Here is a 21,183-nt window from a genome sequence, read left to right as displayed (position 1 = left end):
TAAAAAATCCACAAAACAATTGGTATGACAAATGAATTGGTGAGTAAACAGGCACCAAATATTAATTCACAGGATACTCTCTGGATTATATATATAATATCTTGCTCGTGTTATAGCATAATTGAATTGCCAAAAGCTCTGCAAATGGGAACAAATGCAGCCCTAATGCAGTGGCAATTTCTCTGTAGCCCCAGCCAAGTGGAGACACAATAGGTGACCAGAAGCAACACAACTAGTTGCAAATTATACTGCCAAGAGTGAACAAGGAGGTCGCCAATTCTCTACTACAATGGGGGCAAATGCCAAGATGAAATTTAATCACTTAATGGCTTTATTGCATGGCCAACATCCATATCCATAACATCATGCTGACCTTTGAGAAATTATTGCTTGCTGTAATGACCTCAAGATCTCATAATCTTTAAAAAAATTTAAAAAGGATCATCAGCATTGCTTTAATTTCCAATTCCATCTTTTTAAAGTATTTCACAGGTTTCCTTTTAGACAGAGTCATATTTATAGGTTACCTCTATGACATGGGGCTGCCCCATAAGTGCCTTGCTGTCTTTGAATCCAATCGGTCGCCAGCAAGAGGTAAAATAATCATATCACTACACAGACACCATATCACCCTGAACACATCAATCTTGTTTGATTTGGGAAGCTAAACAGGGTCAAGCCTTGCTAAAACCTAGAGAGAAGACCGCCAGATCCTTATACTATTACTATTTACATCTACTACTACTACTACTTATACCTTTGGTGAGGTCAGCTGGAATACAAATTGCCACACATTACTAGGGCTACTATAGAAATTTTAGTTATAGAAATCTCAGCTGATAATTAAATGAAGGTTAATTGATTAAACATTAATAAATTTACATATAACTTAAATAAACTCTTTTGAATTTTTAAAAGTACATTCTGTGTTTTTAGCTAGTACATGTACCAATTGCAGCAGATGCTATCTTAAAACATGTATCTCCTCTTTTGTGACCATGAAGGGCATGAAGGAGCCCTGGTGGCACAGTGGTACTGCAGCCACTCACTCACAATCCACAAGGTTGTGACTTCAATACCAGCCAGGGACTCCAGGTCGACTCAGCCTGGCATCCTTCCGTACGTTGCTAAAAAGAGTACCCAGCTTGTTGGGGAAAATTAGCTTACACTTTGTAAACCACTTAGTACATCAGTAAGCGGTATAGAAATGTACTTGCTATCTATGATATTTCTTCTGGAATCCTAACTTTTTAAAAGTGCTTACACAGCATTAATAATTGGCTTCTTTAAAGACCTGTATTGTCTCATTAATTAGAGATGCATTTTTAAATCAATTATAGAATTCATTTTTAATGCATCAGTCTAGTGAGTTCTTCAGTTAAAGAGTACAGCTTTAAATATTAAGAATGCAGAATGGGAACGATCCTTAGGGAGGATTCATGGAGCAGCAGATGTACTCTAGAGGCATGCAAACCTGCCTTATAGCTCAGAAAGAAAGAATGTTTACATTGCTCATGTGCATGTTCTGGCTTTTTCTCTCTCTCTCTCTGCCCATCCCCCTCACCCCCGTGTCAGATGACAAGCTGTACTTTTCCATAATGATTTTATGAGTTCATTTAAGGTAAGACAGAGCCAGGTTGCTGGATTCAAACGGGGGCCCATGGAAGATGTATAAGGCAGTGGAAAGCTACACCAGGATATTTGCAACAGATTGGCTGCTGGATGGGTATGTTGCATGTACTGCATGGCTGAGAGAATCAGAGTATAAGTCAGATTGAAATTCCACCCCAACGAGCAAACAAGATCTTCCCATCTACAATATGGGGAGTGGTAATACTGATCAGTAGATCAATATTATTATCCCCATATTGTAGATGGGAAGATCTTACATCTACATAGGTAACTGAGCAATAGAAAGTGTTTAAGGAGCTCCATATATATTCCATGTCATGTGCCTATGATGCTCTGTACATATGAAGGCCTTCTGCAAACATTCCAAGAGGAAACTGAATTACAACTTCAATTTGCCCATCTAACAGAGTGTTTCTTACTGTAACTGGCAAGTGCTCTCTGGCAGAGCTCCTCATCATCACCTGCTATCTGATCATCTTAACTAGAAATACCAGAGATTGAATCTGAGAGATATTGCATGCAAACCATGTATGGTACCACTGAGCTACAGTCTCTCCCTTCCTGGGCACATACTTCATGGAAAAGCCAAAAAAAGGATGATTTCAGGGACATAAACAGAAGCACTGCTTCTTACACAAGCTTCCTGAAATGGAGGCAAAATGGAATCAAGTTATTTTGACAAACATGATTTTAACTTTGACCCTTCTTTGCATTCTCTATCAGACACGCCACCTGAATAAAAACTAGGAATGCTATTATTAATTATATAATAGTTATTAATTAATTAATGATAATAATTAGTAACAGTAATAAACAGTACCAGTATTTATATTGATCATTTCAAGTATTCAAGGTCTTTCCCATAAATTGACTTTTAATCCCTATCATTGTTGTTCTTGTTGTTGTCTGCCTTAAAGTCATTTCCAATTTACGGCAACCCTAAGGCAAAACTATTTTCTAGGCTCCAGTACAGTGTTCAAGTTAAAGGAATAGGGGGAGAAGAGCAAGCTGCCTTTCCTATTGTGACAGATCTGTTAATGGCTGCTTTTGAAAGCTATTGCAGGGTGGTAAATTAAAATGGAGGGAAGAGATGGGGTTTGTACAATGTATTAAGGACCTCATTATCTTTCCCCACATGAACAGAGCCCTGGGTCAGCACTGCTATCCATACAATACAAGGGGACAATCTGAATTCCCATAAGGCCTACCTATGGACTAAATTCAATGTTTGTCCCAAATTGAGTAAAATGAATGGCACTTCATTCACCACTTACTTAAGTGCTTTAGATCTCAGTTGGAACTAAGATCAGATTTAGCCCTTTTGGCCAAGATTATGAAAATTTCTGAGCATTTTGGGGTGGTTTTTCACAGTTTGAGAGTTCTTTACAAAAATGCAGTATGTGTAATATATATATATACACACACACACACACACACACACACACACACACACACACACACATATTATATACACACACAAAAATCTGTGCAAAAAACAGTACAAATGGGCTCTTCACAAAGAAGTTTAGAATTATGAAATGTCAAGACACCCTTTTTTGTTGAGAACAAGAAAAACTGCAAGTGCTTTACATCCTTAATGGGCTGCATAGTAAATAACACATATTAACTAGCATCCCTTTGGACTTCAGTAAAGTCAATGCACCCCCTGGCTCAAAAAGGGGGGGGGGGATGTATGGTCAAGTTGACTCAGGAAAGCATCACCAATGCCCAGTAATATTTTTGAATCAGTAACTGAATTTCCACATCATTTCATTGATGATGACATGTGTCTGGATTATATTACATAGACGTGGAAAGCCAATAACTTTTTATTATTGAGGAAGATTATCCCGTGCAAGTCAGCACCACTGTTGATCATGTTACAAGACAGCTTATCACATAAATCTTCCAGTATCATGGTCATATTCATAAATCACATGGATGCAGAGCAATCAGCATACATAACTATGACTGGTAGCAACTCCAATGTTGCCTTACCACTAATTAAGATCCCAAATATACTGTGTACCAGTAGCTTAACCTGACAGATTGTTTGTTTGACGTATATCCCATCTTTTCCCCATACTATAATTCAAGGCAACTCATGGCAAGATAAAAAAGGAACCAATAAAAGCAAACACATGTTAAAACATTTATAATATTAAAACACTATTTAATTGAAAACAATTAAGAAACACATCACTAAAAAGTACAGCAGCCTCTGTTAAAAGTCTCTTCCACAGCAGACAATCAGTTGCCAAAAGCATGATTGAACCAAAAAATGTCCAATATTTTTGTTGCTGGAAGGAGGACAATATGGAGTTTCACAGCCTAAAAAAGAACTACTAGAAGATCTTCTTTATCATCACCATCACCATCACTGTAAGAGTAGCAGACCCAAGAAAGAGGGGAGGAAGGGTGGGGTTGTGTGAATTCACAGAAGACCATATAAAAAAACAGTTACTAGTTAGTAACCTGCTCATTTTCTTCAACATCAACAGAGCTCTCCAGTGTGGAAAGGACTTGGGAGGGCCCTGTCAACTCATAGGATTGAGCAGTGGACTGTTGGGATCAAACAGTTGACTGGGGATTGAATAGCCACCTCCAACACAGGCCATTCTATAGCAGTATGAGGCCCTTCTGGCTGAGACCCTGAATCATGGAGGGATATCTAGATCTCTAAAGAGAAACTTGGACTGAGGAACCAAAGACAGTCAGGGCTGAGAAGTTACTGAAGGGTGCTTAGAAGGAAAGAGAGCTCTATTTTTTACAGTTCAATCCACTGCCTTCAAGGCATTCTCCCAAAAGAAAGTTGTAAACCAGGATAAGTGATTCCAACATGCCTGAAGGGTCAATGTCTGGCAATGTGTTCAAATACTGAAGTTGTGTTCCTCTTCTAAACACAACAAGCACTTTGAATGGCTGTCCTTTGGAATCTTACCACCACAGGAGGCACACCTTTTGAAGGAGGCTGTGGAGGCCATAAACCCCTAAGGGTTCATGCAGCCAAAAAGATGGATCAAGCCAATATACTAAGAGAGAAAAATGCTGAAGTAAATTAGTAGTCTATGCCAAAATCCAAGCTGAAAATCAAGCTGAGAACCAAACCGAAAACCAAGCCAAAACACAAGATGATAAAAGAAGTAAGTCAAAGACACTAGGTCAAACCAGATGAAAAAAAATTCTTATTGATGCTGCTGTTGTGGCAGATAAAAAGGGCTGAAACAGGCAGCGCTGAAAGCTCTTTGAATGCTAAGTTGGGGCCGCAGCAACCACACACTATGCCCCCAACCCAGCTTTTTGCTGGCATAAAAAGAAGCAGAAAAATGTTGCTTCTTTTTGAGCCAGGAAAAAGCCGGCTTTTCCGCTGCTGGCACACACTTGTGTCACTCTTGCAGCTTGCGGCATATAAACACCACACCGCTATAGCGCTGCAAAGCTGACCACCATGTGGTCAGGCAGGTGACATGACGCCAGTTTGGGGGTGGCATCAGAGCATGCGATGTCTAAACACCATGCTCTGACACTGCTCCCAAGCCGGCACAAAGGGGCGATCTGTTTCACCCCTAAGTGAGGGACTGAGTGGGAATGACATGGGTCATATGGTGGATCACATGTAGAGAAGGGGCTACCACCCAAACACTTATTCCCTAACTATACAGTATATGGTTCTTAATGATGCACTGAACAGGCAAGCATTTGTGTGAGTTAACAGAGATGACAAAGAACTATTTTTTATATTTGTGAGCTCAGTATAGAAAGCAAATGTTGAACTTAAAATATAAGAACAACCAACTCATCCTTTCGCACTGCTGATATGCTGCTTTGTTGTATGCCTTCAAGTCATTTCCAACTTATGGCAACCTATCACAGGCTTTTCTGGGTCTGAGAGTGTGTGACCTGCCCAAGGTCACCCTGTGGGTTTCCATGGCCGAGTGGAGAATTAAATTATAGTCCAATGCTGGCTACGCTATGCTGGCTCTCGCTTGTAATCTAAAATTTATTTTAAGGATTTATAGCTGATATGTTATTGCAGTCTATGGAAAAAGATAATTTGAATAGGTCTGTGCAGGGCCATGCAATTCAGCTAGATTTTTTTTAATTTTGATAATGGAATCATTGGCATCTCTTTCATACAGCCCCTTCCAAGTGCTCAAATCATTACTTATCTTTAACTTCTAATTTTCTTGTACATTCCCTAAAGGCAGGTACTGTCCAGCACCATTCCAACATACCCCCAAACAGACGGCTGTCTTCCAAAAAAACCTGGCTCAACCATACTAGCTTTCTGCCTAATCAGATTATACAGCATTTACTTTCCAGGGAAAGCTGCATTTTGAATCACAAAATGTTAAAAGCTGCACATTAACCCCAGGCCTTGGATGACATGGCTACCACTGAGACAGAAGCAAAGGTTATACTATATACTCACACAGGGAAAGAGAGTACAGCAATTTACAGATTAAATTTAGAAGCTGAGTCAGATCCACATTAGTGGCCATTTCTTTTTTAAAAATGAAACCAAAGCCATATGTATGGCATTTCAGCTCAATCACTCAAGTGGCCATGCTAACAAGATCAAATATTATGAAATAACCATCCTTCACCCAAGAATGCTTTGGACTGGTAGTGAAACAAGAATTGAATATCATCAGAAGTGCTGAAGGGACAAATACTTGAGTCTTGCTTGTTTTTTAATCAGCGCTTTCACTGCAAATTGCAAAAGGATGAGATGTACATTTCCCTCACAAAGGAGGGTATAGTAATTAGTTTTAACGTTAAAGTCCTAAACATGGTGGAGACAGAAAAGGTAAAAGTTCCTTTTCCAAGCTTAAAATGCAGGTTATACAAGACTGGAAAGTAAGAAAGGGAACAGAGCCAACATAGTACAATGGTTTGAATATTGGACAACAACTCTGAATATCAAGGTTTGAATCCCTGCTCGGCCATGGAAATCCACTGGATGATTTGGGCAAGCCACACTTTCTCAACCTCAGAGGAAGGCAAAGGCAAATCCACTCTGAACAAATTTTTCCAAGAAAACCCTGTGACACTTTGATCTTAGGGTTGCCATAAGTAAGAAACAACTTAAAAGCACGTGACAACAATGACAAAGTAAGAAGTGAAGGAGAGAGAGAAAATGTGGCAGCATCTTTTTGACTAACTGGCTTTTATTTTAGTATGAGCTTTCATGGATATAAAGTAGGTTTATATCTACAACAAGTCATGCTAAAATAAAAGCAAGTTACTCTTTAAAGGTGCTGCCACATTTCTTTTCTTTTCTTTTTGTTCCCCTCCCTTCCTCCTTTTTATGTAGTAAAAGACTAACATAGCTGCTTCTTTGAAGTCTGTGAAACAGGACTTCCCAAGGCAGTGGTAGACAAAATGTGACCCTTCGGATGCCTCCTATCAACAACATCTGGAGGGCAGTATTTTAGCCAAACCTGTTCTAAGAAAATGCTGCCTGCCTAAGGGGGAAAGACTTTCCCACAGGGTCAGCCCTCCCAATGGGCAGAATGCCTCATGCAAAACATGCTGGGGACAACAGTGAAAACGTTTTCCTAGGCACTCCCCTCCACAGGAAGACAGTGTGTGCCAGGGTGGAGGACTCCCTTGTTTCAATAGTTCCCCTAGTAACCAGTCTGTTTCCACATATAAAATACTGGTCCAGGATATCAGAAGGAACATATTCTCCAAAATGGGCCTCCCTGTGTTTTGAGATCTTCTGGAGAGACCCTTCTTTCTATCCCATTATCTTCACAAGTACATTAGGACTGTATTATCCCATATGAACATGCTCATGTTTTGAGATCTTAGAACGATAAAGTTAGCAGAGACCAGAAGGTCCATCCAGTCTATCTCCCTGCCATGCAGGAATACACAATGAAAGCACTCTTGACAGATGGGCATCCATCCTCTATTTAAAAATCTCCAAGAAGACGACTACACCATACTCTGAGGCAGCGTATTCCACTGTTGTACAGCTCTTACTGTTAGCAAGTTCTTCCTAATATTGAGATGGAATTTCTTTTCCTCTAACTTGAATCTATTGCTCAGTGTCCTAGTCTCTGAAGCTTGCTCTACCTTCAATTATGATACCCTTTCAAATATTTAAACATGGCTATTGTGTCACCATACTCAGCTCCCTAAGCCATCCCTCATATGGTTTCCAAGCCTGTTACCAGTTTGGTCATCCTCCTCCACATTGCAGCTTGTCAATATCATTCCTGAACTGTGGCACCCAGAACTGGACACACTATTCCAGGTGAAGTCTGATCAAAGCAGAATAGAGTGGCACTACTACTTTCCTCAATCTAGACACTATACTCCTATTCTCCTATTGATGCAGCCTAGAATTGCTTTGGTTTTTTTAGCTGACACATCACACTGCTGACTCATGTTTAGCTTGTGGTCTAATAAGACTCCTAGATCCCTTTCACATGCATTGTTGTCAAGCCAGGTATCACCTGTCCTATATCTGTGCATTTCATTTTTTATGCCTAAGTATAGTGTCTTACATTTCTCCCTGTTGAAATTCATTTTGTTAGTTTTGTCCCAGCTCTCTAATCTGTTAAGGTCATTTTGAACTGTGGGCTATTAGCTTACCCTCCTAATTTGGTGTCATTCACAAATTTCATAAGCATGATATTTGCAAGAAACATGCCTCTTTCATTTTTCCCTTTTATAAAACAGATTAAAAACCTGTTTAAAAACCAACAAAGAACTCTGAAGAAAGACTATTTTAGTTCTCTACAATACCTAGCAGAGAGCTGGGGCAATCTAAAGAGAAGAATTAGGGGGATTAACAACATTATTTAGGAATCCCTTCTATAAACTGTCATCCTGATTCAAAGGAGCCTTGGAACATGTATTATTTTTTTTAAATTCCCTCAATTTGGATCATCAAAATGTGACTGGTTGTGTCATAATATAGGCACCTGGGAGGTCATCACTCAATTATACATCTCAATTTCCAGTCAGACTCTAACTCAGTAGATTTTTTAGCACTTGTTAAATCAGCACTGGCCGAAGCCAGTCTTAGAGCAAATCAGTCTTATGCAAGCTTCGTGCTCACCAACATCCCATTGCCCCTTAATCTTCTGAACTACAACAGCCCCTGCTAGTCTATTCCTGGATCTCTTAAGAAACAAGACAGTTGGGTTAAAATCTTCCAGACTGTATGGTGGCAACATTGCTGGATGAGGGTAGCAGCTGGCTTTATTTTATTTCTTCCCTACAGTGTGGACGACTCTTAAAACCATATACATATGATGTTTCCATTTCTTTTTATGTACTGTTGCTTACTTGGATAAACTTTCTGATAGAGAACAAATCATAAATATAAAAATAAAATGAACTGTTTCCTGATTAATCAGTGCTGGAGTGGATTTTCATAAAAGGAAGATATTGATGCACATCATTTGTCCTGAGTTATTAAAGTAGATAGTGCCTTGCTTGTGGCACTCTACTAAATGGAGAAGATAGCCACGCTCAAAAGAAGGACAGCTGAGGAAACAATTCTGCTCAAAGTATACACACTAAGGTTTAATGTCACGGATGCCCTCAGGAGATTCAGACACCTGGTTTTGTTTGGGGTTTTTCCCCAACCATGAGTCCGTTAGTTCTTCAGAATGAAAACAAAAGATTTGAATATCCCTATCTTGCTATTAAAAAAACTGAGTAATCAACTTTGGGTATCAATCTAACCTACTTCATGGATTGTTGCAACAACACATCACCTTAAGCTTCCTTAAGAAAGCTGGGATGATAATGATGGCAATGTTTTAGGAACACAGGTAGCTGCCTTATACTGAGGTAAACCACTGGTCCACTTAGATCAGTATTGTTGATTCTGACTTACAACAATGACTTGCCAGTGCTTCAGGCATGATTCCTCTTTGTCATACCCTAAGATCAGTGGTATTCCCTGGTGGTCTCCTATCCAAGTACAAACCAGATCAAATCCTGCACAGTCCTTGGAACCAGATAAGCCTGAGTGTCTTTAGGGTGGCATAGTAAGAGGTTTCTTTTTTAAAAAATAACAAAAATCCTGTCACTATCAGTGCCCTTCAACTAAATATGTCAGCAAATACACCATTACTTTAGAAGCTGCATCAACAACCAGAAAACCCAATATTCCTCTAATCCAGAGATAATGAAATACATCTTTCCATCCAAAACTGCAGCAATACTAAAAACTATGAAGCTATGATCCAATTGCAGGAAGGTAATTTGGAGTCTTTATCCTCTCAGTCTCAGTTCTGTTGATTTTATCCTTAGTTGATATCTTGGGAAACATAACTCCTTGACTCAGAAATGAGCCTCCACACGAATTTCAAATAGATCAAAATCACAAGAACTCCATAATAGTAGATAAAATCAATTCAATCAGTTGTGAAAATGCACCACCTTGCATACGTTTGCTCAGGTGTGAGTTTTCTACATTTTGCATCATATATGCAAAATGCTACCATCCACATTCTTTTAACCCGAGTGGCTATCTGTATTAGCTCTCATTGACACAGTAGCCTCAGTTAAAAGACATTCCAAAACAGCCCATTACTCACTGAGCGGCTTGAGGATGCTACTGCTTGTCTCATCAGCATTTTCGATGTCAGACTTGTCAGAGTTTTCAGAAATTTTCTCCTTTTCTTTTTTCTCCTTGGGCTTTCTTTTGTGTCTTCTCCTTCTCCGATAACTTTTAGGCACGTGGACTCCAATGTACACTGTGTGATGACCTAGAGAACATGAAAATATTGCAAGTTTTTAAAAATAACAGTTTGCAGATTTCATCAAGTAAGATTAACATACAGTGTAACACAAGTCACAACATCTTTATTAGGCGTACAGTAGTTGTCTTGGAACAATTACTAAGGAAGATCAAGGAAGAAAGTGCACCTCAGATCAAGAAATAGGTGTTGGGAGGCATTAGGGTTGTCACTCAAGAGGAAATGGGGTGGTAGCCCAAAAATGTTTGGGGATCATTGGACTATATGTTACATAATATTGCTATTATGTAATGCAAATCACTAAACAACATTTTTTTGTGGCTAACAAGCAGATGGAAGTGAGCTGAGGCTGTCTCAAGAAGATCCAAAGTCAGTCCCCTGAGAATGCCAGCAGTGGGAGAAAAAAAGAGGGGCTCCTATAGGAATGGGGAGAAAGAAATAATATTTTGCTTTTGTAACAAATGAGAAGTTTTGAAACTGTGTATGCTTTAACTATGCTTGGCCAACACTTACTGGTTAGTGCTAACAACAAACATCGATAATCTCAAAATAGTTATGAGAAACACAAAAGCAGGACATTAAAATATGTTTGTGTACCCATCTTCAAGTTCACTAGAGCCTTAGGTACCAAGGAAAAAGTGATTGAAAAAGATTCTATGAGTACCCCTAAACTTGTGATGAAATAATTATGTACATACATTTATGCTTCTTGCACAAAGAGAGTTTTCCTGTACCTATCAACATGCACATAGCCATATGAGGACCAGGCCTGACCACCACCACCACCCCCCCATCTTCCAGATAGAATGACATGAAAGTCAGTCAAGATTCTAAACACGTTTACCACACCTGACGTAAATATGGACATTGTTAATAATATAAGAGTGGAAAGTTCCAACTGGATATACATTCTAGCTAGCACAGGTTCTACAGATTAGGGAAATTCAAAAAGTGTTGTTACTGTCATGTGGCAAAACAAACTTAAGACATTAGATGTTTACTTAATTTGATAACCCATCTTCCTCGCTTTACAGTTAATACACTCTCCTTAATTTCATATAGAACACAAGCAGAAAATGGCTTTGATGTGGTCAAGTAAAATCTGGTTTTACCCACTCATTTCTCAAGGATTTAGGGTGGAGAACTGCAGATAAGCATGCATCTACACACTCTGACAAAAATGTTTATGTGAAGGTGTGCTTCCCATAAACAAGAATGAGTTCATTATCTCCATATGCCATCAACTGCTGTCCTTCAAACTAAAATTTCTGTTGTTAGAGTGCTCAGACAGCATTCAGAAGGCTAGCTAGGGAACAGGAAAAGAGATGTCATAAACCTGTGGTCCTCGAACTGTGCCCTTTAAGGGATTTTGGACTTCAGCTTCCAGAATCCCAGACTATTGGCCAACATGGCTGAGGCTTCTGGGAGCTGAAGACCAAAATCTCTTAAAGGGCACAGTTTGGAGACCACTGTCATACACCAATGAGCAGAGCTTGGAAAAAAAATATTATTTTGGATTACAACTCACAGAACCCCCTAGACAACACACCTTCAGAGAGTGCACCTACACTGTTGAAATAATGCAGCTTGACACCACTTTAAGTGTTGTAGCTTCATTCTATGGAATCCTGGAATCTGTAGTTTTACAAGGTCTTTTGCCTCCTCTGCCAAAGAGTGCTGGAGCCTCACAAGTCTACAAATCCTAGGATCCTGTACAGTACAATGAAGCCATGGCAGTTACTGTAGTGTCAAACAGTATTATTTCTACAGTGTTGATGCACACAGAATCTGCAAGTTGTACATTCGAAATGCTGGTTTTGACCTTAAACAACTTGGGCCCAGACTATCTGAAAGGCTGTGGGGCTCTACAGACTACCACAAAGGAGCAGCTCTGCACCACCCTTTTCAGTGCTGGATCGGGGCCGTGGCAACCACACGCCAAGGCCCCATCCACCGCTTTGCTGGCGCTAAAAAGAACAGGAAATGCTGCTTCTTTTAGTGTCGGCAAAAAGGTGCCCTTGCCACTGCCACTGCGGCTTTTTGGCACTCCTTTGGCACAGTGTGTCTAAACGCTGTGCCAAAGAAGTGCCGTGATGCGCCGTGATGCCTCTGCCATGCAGTCAGGCACAGAGCATGATACCAGCGTTGGGGTGGCTTCAGAGGGTGCCATGTGCCATGTGGATGTCACGCCCCCACTCTGTCCTAGGGCCAGCAGTATGTGTGCATGTGTGTATATCTTTTATTGAAACTATGTTTTAAATATTTTTAGCGGTTGTTAAACATGGTTTTAAGAATATTGATATTTAATTTCTTTTTAACTTCTGTAAATTAATATTTGAACTGGACCTTTTTAAAATTATTGTACATTTTGGGAGAAAAGTGGGATATAAATTCAATAAATGAATAAATAATTGCACAAAATGAAACTTTTCCAAGTTCCAAATAAAGTGGATAGGCACCTTAGGAAGAGGACCTTCTCAGCTAACATACCAGATTTAAATCACTTTGCACCTGTTTTGCTACTTTTAAACCATTAAAATTTGTTATGAGTTTCTATTTTTCCAGCTATATTATTAATAATTGTTTTGTTTTATTTTATTTATTATTATTTTTGTGATGCCTATGCTAGCTGTTACTTTTACTTTATTGAAAATAGTTATAAACTGGCTTCTAGGGCAAAAGAAACTGAAACAAAAGCTTCTACAGTATACAATTACAACACAGAGTTATTACAAATCAAAACAGAAGTCATAAAAAGCCAAAATACATAACCATAGGGATCAAGCATCCCCATAAAAACAGCAAAAGCAATGAGCACAATATCCTTTAAAACCAGATAAGCCATAAAACCAATTAAAACGCCATTTAGATATCAGTAAGACCATTTACACACCAGTGAAATCAATAGGATCACAGAATTTATTTGGAAAAAAGCAACCAGAAATAGCAGACTGCTAAGCAATGGCCCAAATCTCAAAGGAAATCTCCTCGTTTCTACCAATGGAGAAAGAAATAAGATTGCCTTCCTTTGGCTGTTTCTATCCCCAGCCACCTCATGGCAAATAAGGGATGTGGCCTCTACCTACATCAACCTCCCTCCAACACCATTTTGAACAACATTTTTTATATCTCATGAAAGAAAAAGCTCTGTGACACTCCATCATCACATTTTTTTTTTTTAGCATCAATGCCTGATGAAAAAGCCTGTTAGTTTCAAAAGCTTGCATTATGTATATAAAACTTTTTGGTGGAACTAATAAAGTCATCACCATAAAGTATACTTTGGATTTTGTTATGTCAATCTGAACTAAGTCTTTACTGCTCGTCTCAATTCCTGTAAAGAAGGGGACATATATATCCCACCTATAATAGTGTTCCCTAGCTGTGGCAACTAATTCATCTAAAGCTGTCTGGCAAGACTGAGCTCCTACTTGGGCACTAAAGTAAACTGCCCAAGTAGGAACTCACTCTTTAGCCACTAAGGTGAATATCAGATGGGGGGGGGGGGGGCAAAGGATGGGAGCAAAGTGGATTGCCTCCATCCTTATCCCATCTTTACTGCACTATCGCACCAAAGACTTACACACACATTGTACTTATCCTGTCATTATCCTGTCACTTTTCAATAACAGAAACTTCCATTAATGAAAAATGACAGGACGATTCCACTTCGCTGATGGGCTAAAGATGGGCTAAGTGCAATGTTGTACGATAGCCTTTCATGTGATTGCAGACAATTACACTTCACTGACAGGATAATGACCACATTAGCACGACTTCATCTGATAGTCTTTTGCACAATCGGAAGAAGGAAAGGAAAAGAATGGGGAAAAGACATCCTTTTCCCCGTGTGATTATCTCCTAAATTACACCTACTCTTTCCTTCACCATTTTCTCTCTGTAACAAAAGACTGGGCTTCTTAGCCCATGACTGTGAAAACTGTTGACCATGTCCCTGTCTTTCAAGAAAAATACAGTCTGGAAAGCTGATAAAATCTGGAATTAGCACCTCCTACAGGCAGGTTATCATGAAGCTGAGCATGACCATGAGAAGAGCTATTTATATGGTCTTGTTCTCGTGGGAAAACTCAAGTTGTACTAGTAAATGTGAAAAGGTCTCAAACATAAAGGCGCATTGAGAAATTGTGTCAAGTGTTTCCTGCTTAAGGCACTCCTTGGAGGAAAGTCCACAAGTTTATCTTGACATTGTAAATATGTGCCAACCATTTCCTCCAACCATATCTCAGAAGGGAAAGGAGAAGGAAATAGACCCCCACATTGCCTCGCTCCTACAATTTAATGCCAAAAGCATTATTATAATTTTCTGCAGAATAAGGGAAGAGACAGGGACATAACTGAAATGGCTTTTGCCCACACACATGCAACTTTAGTTTCACACTATCAAAATCTGCACCATGCACACGTGATCAAAAGATTAACAAGATTGTCTAGTTCTGTTGGCAGCATATTAAAGTATTAGGACTGTAGGCTTACTATGATGTATTTCTATTATCAAGCCAGCCACAGCATTAAAGCCACATAAAAAAAGACAGTGGCTTCTGCACAAGCCAAAAAAAGCACCAGTTTCTACCAAAACCACCTCACAGATTTGATCCAGTCAGCTATGTTTAATTAGGCCATATTACTGTGGCTGCCTTCAGGTACACAATGGGCTCCTATTTAGATACCTATCTTGCGATTTAAGTTACCTTGAAATGTATGCCACTTGGTTTTTATAATGCCATGAATCTACATGTTACTTTTCATATTTTTGGAGGGGATAGAGAAAGGCAAGGCTCTGTCCCCAAAGAATTTAACAATCCAAGTAGCAACAATAAGATAACAAAAGGATTGGGAGGAATGGAAAGGTAAAAGGGGATAGATAGGAAAACATACACTTGTTCAGCTTTTAGCTGAGAACCTGCATTTTGCTTGTGAAATGTGAGTAGTCACATGGTAATTATTCTGTTCTGTACTGCCCTTCTGCTGAATACTGGCATTATACAACTGACTGAATAAATGTCAGTGTGTCTGTTTATTGCCCCCTTGTGCAAAAAGGAATGCACAGTGACTGCTTCTGCAGTCCTAGTGAAGGAAGTGATACCTGGAAGGCACGCTTAAATAGTTATTCTCCATGCAAGAATGTGCAACTGTATGGCTAGAATCCTGTGGTTAATCCCAACTGAAGTGGACACATTTGGTCAATTGTTAAATGGTTAGTCAATACATAGGTAAATCCAACTGATTCAATGGCTCTACTTGAGTTGGGAGTAACAACAGGACATAGGTCCATGGGAAGTGGTTGCTCTTGTAGCAATTCACTTATGCAGCCATGGACTGAATATTTCAGTTGCACAATAGCCAAAAAGTACCACATATATAAATTTACTTGCACTTGTACATAACACCAACAGAATCCTAGAATATGCTTTGGTGAGGGGCAAGGATCAGGGTTGAACCAAAGGGTGCACAGTAAGAAAAGATTAATAGAGGAGAAACCAATGGAACTATGTAGGTGAATTAGGAAGAAGACTTCTAGGTATGAGTGCAGCAAGGGAGAAAAAAGTTCTGCTGTTCTTGAAGAAAACAGAATTTGGGAGAATTGAGTGCAGAAATGAATCCTGGATTCTTCTTCTTTTTTCTTTTTCTTTTTTTCCAGTGCAATGCCAGGGAAGATACAATGCCACTCTCACCCTTCACTTATTTTGACAACTTTTATAACTATGACAGAAGAAGAAAGAGGCTCAGTTTTAAAAGAGGCAAAACACTCTTTGAATGGACTATCTGGAGATCTAGAAGCAGCAGGTGGCTGCCCAGAGTTGGGAGGGAGAGAAGTGCTGGCTGAGAGGCATGGGAATTGGGTTATGCCAGACACAAGGCACAGCCAAAAACATCACAGCGGAACCTGACAAACTGCAAGAGGTTGCCAGGATGGGACCAGAGAGCCCTCTAGCTAATAAGCCAAAGACAGAGCTGCCTGAAAGGCGTTCAGAATTCTGCCCGTAGCTACTCAGTACGCTTCTCTTTTTTCTGATGGAGACAGTAATATCAGGTAAGCCGCTGTGTCCCAGATACCTTAGATAAGCTTACAGGGTCATTGTTACATGATCACACACTTTTTTCCTGACAGGACAAAACTGTACACTTATATCTGCCTCTATTCAAAATAAACAGCACTTTGTTTTCTTATTTCTTTCAATCCTGCATGGGACTATCTGCTTTGGGACCCATATTGGGAGAAAGAATATAAATTAAGGCTGCATCTGCATTGCAGAAATAATGCCATTTGACACTGCTTTAACTTCCATGGCTCGATGCTATGGAATCCTGGGATTTGTAGTCTGTTGTGGCACCAAAGCTCTCTGACAGAGAAGGCTAACTATGCCACAAAACTACAAATTCCAGGATTCCACAGCACTGAGCCAAGGCAGTTAAGGCGGTGTTGAACTGCATTATTTGTACAGTACAGATTGAGCCTAAGAGTTTGAGAGAGAGAGATGGATGTCATGGAAGACATAGGGCTACTGCAAAACCTCAGTGTTTAAATCCCCCTCTCCAGTAATGTCTAGTTAAATTCAATGGCTTCAATCAGATATACATTCCCTGCCTTGCTATATCACAGTTTAGCAGGTTAAAAACAAGCATCAAGACCATGTTCCTTCCATTCAACAGGATGTCTGACCCAGTTAGCTTAAATTACAGCTCTCCAATATTTCCCAAATAGACACCTATGCTTTTAACATGAATTTGTTAAAAAGAAGAACAACTTCACACAGTTCAGAGGTAAACTGCAGAATTCACTATCACAAAGTGTAGGTGTGCCTGCCAAGTTGGGTGGCTTTACAAAGAGACTGAATAATGTAGGATGCAACCATCAACAGCTATTTGGGGGGCTGCCACATGCAGAAGTATTGCTGTTTGACACCACTTTAACTGTCATGGCTCCATGCTATGGAATCCTGGGGTTTGTGGTTTGTTATGGTACCAGAGCTCCCTGACAAAGAAGACTAGATCTCAATATTCCACAGCACTGAGCCATAGCAGTTAAAGTAGTGTCAAAATGCATTAATTCTGCAGTGCAGATGCAGCCCTGAGGGCTATATATCACTTCCAGTATAAGCTGAGGAAGAACATGAGACTAAAGCTGCAGTTACATTCAGGTCCTGTGTCATTTTTGCAGTAAAATCTGTTTGGCCACTGTGTGAAAAGATTGTTGAACTAAACAACAGACCTCTGATGTGAACCAGCAGACAGTTTTTATGTCCTTACAAGCCAATGCTCAGAGTGAGTAAACAGTAAGGAGCACACATTTCTGATGCTGACTCCTACTTGCTAAAGTATGGTTTAACAGGCCAGGAATGCACATTCACACCAAACCACTGTACAACATGATTTTGAGCTGTTTTCCCAGCTTCAGTCCACATTAGTATTACCGGCACTGATGGGAACAGTCACAGTGTGGCAAGACCACATCACACCAGAAGTTCCACAATACAGTGGACCCTCCACATTCAATGGGGTTGGAGACATAAAATGCCAATGAAAGAGTAAAAAATGTAAATTAAAAAAACTTTTTTTTAACCTGAGAGAATCTCTCTCTAGGAATCTCTAGGTCCTTCAGTGTGACCTGTGGAGGAAGTTGGCCGTAGAGTCATGCTGGAGGACCTAAAGACTCCTAGAGAGACCATATTAATCAAGCTCACAAATAATGAAATCTGCAAAAGTCAAAGCCACAAATGTGGAGAGCACTTTGTACAGAATATGGGGGAGCTGAACAAAGGGATGCCAATTTCAGCAGCAGTCTCAAGTGTTTCATGATATCTAGTTCCACCATGAATCACTGAGGAAGACATCTCTATTCCCCACCAAAACAACTCTGTGTATATATATCCCTGCACCCTGTGTGCACTTGGGCTCAATGGCATTGTCACACCACTGGCATGTTAGCCTCCAAGGGCAGTCTCCATCTTTCTTCTGCCTGAAGAAGTCATTAACCCTGAAGAACAAAGGAGTATGACATATAGAATGAGTTGGCACCAAGCACACAAATAAATATGTTCTGAACTTCTAACATTTTCAAATTCTCTAGTGAGGAAAATCATTTTTCTCATTAAAAATGCACAGCAAGATCTCTTTCTAACACCCACCTGCTATCTGAGAAGCACTTTCCCACTTCTAAGGGCTGAACTGTGCCAATCTTTAAAGAGCCTCTTTTAAAGGTGACATCCTAAAATATGATCCGCACTTATTATCCTCTGTTGGCAGAGAACATAAATTGTCAGTTGTTAATGTAGAGGTGCGTATTTAATCTATTTGTACCTAAACATTCTATCCTATCCAACATAAATATTTCTTAGTCCTTCCAGACTATATTCTACAAGATCATAACTATTTCCCATGGCAAATGGGCAACATCTGGCAAAACAAAGCAGATGTTTTAGGAGAACATGTTAGCTTCATGTCCAAACATTCTGTCCAGCAATAAAACATTAATTTGTATTAGTGCCCTGCTTTGATTCTTCTTGTATTATCATGGCAGTTTGGGGCTGAGAAAAGATAAGAAGGCAGGGAACAGGATGAGGGAGTGAATTTTCACCTGCTACTAACTTTCTTGGCCTAGCTACTGGAGAGGAGATGAACCATGCTTAAGCATTTTTATATTGGTGTGTGTGTAGTTTGCTTCCTTGCCATTAAGCAAAAGATTTTGTGTACCAATAAAAACTCAAGGGTTAAAAATGTAATTTTCACTTTTTAAAAAAAGAATGAAGGTTGAGATTTTTTAGACATCTAGGTTGTTTGATTATATAAAACACAACACAACTATCACCTGTACCAGGCACAAATAACCCTTATTTTTCACATTCCTGCTATTCATATAGGCAAATAATCTAAACAGGGAAGTTGGTGGCTTCCATGTTAGACAGATGATTAATCTATTGTGGATTTTACTGTGAACCTTAAAGGAGCTGTATAAAGTAGCTCTTTTAAGGTTTGGGCTAAACTTTGGAGTGGGTTTGCCACCCAAATGAAAACAGAGTCACAAACCTCCAATGGATCTATGTGAAGATTCAGCACTTCAGGATTTAAATGAAGCTTTTTATGGAGTGTACAAGAACAGAAGGATTTTTTCCCTCAACAAACAAACAAAAAAGTGAGTAGGACACAGCATATCAAGAACAGTGCAATAGGTTCTCAAAGTCTGAATGGAAACTAAGTGTCTTCCAAAGATCAGTGTAATCTTTTATATAAATGCCTTCCAGAGTCTTTAAGGAGATTCACATGCAACAGCATTGCAACAGACTTTGACAGCTGCTGAATCAGAGACAAAAGTACAGAAGATTGGAAAGCAGCCTTTCTAAACCAGGCTATGGTCCAAAACACACTACAGAAATAATCCAGTTTGAGACAACTTTAACTGCCCTGTCTCAGTGCTAGAGAACTCTGAGAACTGTAATTTATTGTGGCACTAAAGCTCACTGACAGAGAAGGCTAAATGTTTCACAAAACTACAGTTCCCAGAATTCCCTAGCATTGAGCCATGGCAGTTAATGCAGTTTATTTATTTATGGATTATTTATGCATTGTGTTTTGGACCTATGCTTCAAAAATGGGTCTCTCCCACCCTATAATGTCCTTAAAACACAAAGAACCAGTTCCCATCCTGCACCGAATGCTGGCCCACCCCACACTGTCCACAAGACAAAGCAACCAAAATGGTATGGGAAAGACCAAAAGAAAACACTCCTCTCCTATTATGTTTGGTTACTTACTTCTACAGATGGAAAAAATATTTGGAAAATGGTCCAAAAATGTTTTTTCAAGTGCTGAGAAACCATGATGAGAATCAACCTGGACTAATCAGAATCCTCACTGTTTGAAACACATCATGTACAAAATTCTCACATGTTTTTTGCATGAAAAGTACTATGTTTTCTGCACAGAACAACCCATTTTCTACGTGAAACAACCATGTGTGGGTTTTGCACTGAATAAGATCCAAATTGTAAATAGGCTTCAAAAACCATGTGGTTTTCTAATACCTTCTCAAAGTGGAAGAAAAAATAGCTAGAAGTCACTCATTGTTTGCTCGTTCATAGCAAAGAATTACATCACTATTTATTAGAATGCAGGAAAGGCAGCAAAGATAAAAGGAGCAGAATAGTTGTGTATTCCTGTCTTCTTGTGTAGGGCTTCCCTGACCTGGCTGTTTCATTTCCAATGTACATATTGTTAGTTTTGCTGAAATACATTCAACTGCTCTTCTTTTTGTGAGCCAGTGTGGTGTAGTGGTTTGAGTGTTGGACTAGGACTCTGGAGAGCAGGGTTTGAATCCCCTCTCAGTCATGGAAACCCATTTAATGACCTTGGCCAAAGCACACTCTCTCAACCTCAAAGGAAGGCAATGGCAAACCTCCTCTAAACAAATCTTGCTAAGAAAACCCAGCTATATCTTTGCCTTAGGGTGGCCATAAATCAGAAACAACTGGAAGGCATACAACAACAACAACATGTGAACAGCTGTTGGCTGTATAGGAGAGAGAGAAAAACTGTGTTTTTCACTTATATTTGTATATATTGTTCTAAATTTAGGCTTAATATAGCCTCCACCAGGCCTAGAGCCCTCTGGACAAGCGGACTACAACTTCCATCATACTCAGCTAGGATAGCCACTATGTTTCCACACTAGCACCTAACTGCTGACATTTCACACAATGTGGAAAGACAACATGATGGCCATGTTCTACTAGCATTCCAATGACTACTTGCGCAATAAACATATGCAAAAATTTACTGAAATAGATTATTGGAGGAAACTCAGAGG

At 39.6% G+C, this 21,183-nt stretch overlaps 1 protein-coding gene across 5 annotated transcripts in view; it reads right to left on the bottom strand.

Moving 5' to 3' along the window:
- Positions 1-21,183, bottom strand: part of SLC4A4 (solute carrier family 4 member 4) — a 243,332-nt gene that overhangs the window by 164,112 nt on the left and 58,037 nt on the right. For all 5 annotated transcript variants that reach the window (XM_042470501.1, XM_042470504.1, XM_042470503.1 and 2 more), the window contains one exon: positions 10,200-10,370. In XM_042470501.1, the coding sequence (XP_042326435.1) occupies positions 10,200-10,370 (171 nt within the window). The remainder of the gene's footprint in view (positions 1-10,199; positions 10,371-21,183) is intronic.

Source organism: Sceloporus undulatus, chromosome 5, assembly GCF_019175285.1.
Source record: "Sceloporus undulatus isolate JIND9_A2432 ecotype Alabama chromosome 5, SceUnd_v1.1, whole genome shotgun sequence".
NCBI classification, from domain to species: Eukaryota; Metazoa; Chordata; class Lepidosauria; order Squamata; family Phrynosomatidae; genus Sceloporus; species Sceloporus undulatus.
Note: the sequence above shows the minus strand (reverse complement) of the source record. Positions and strands in the feature narration are given on the sequence as shown.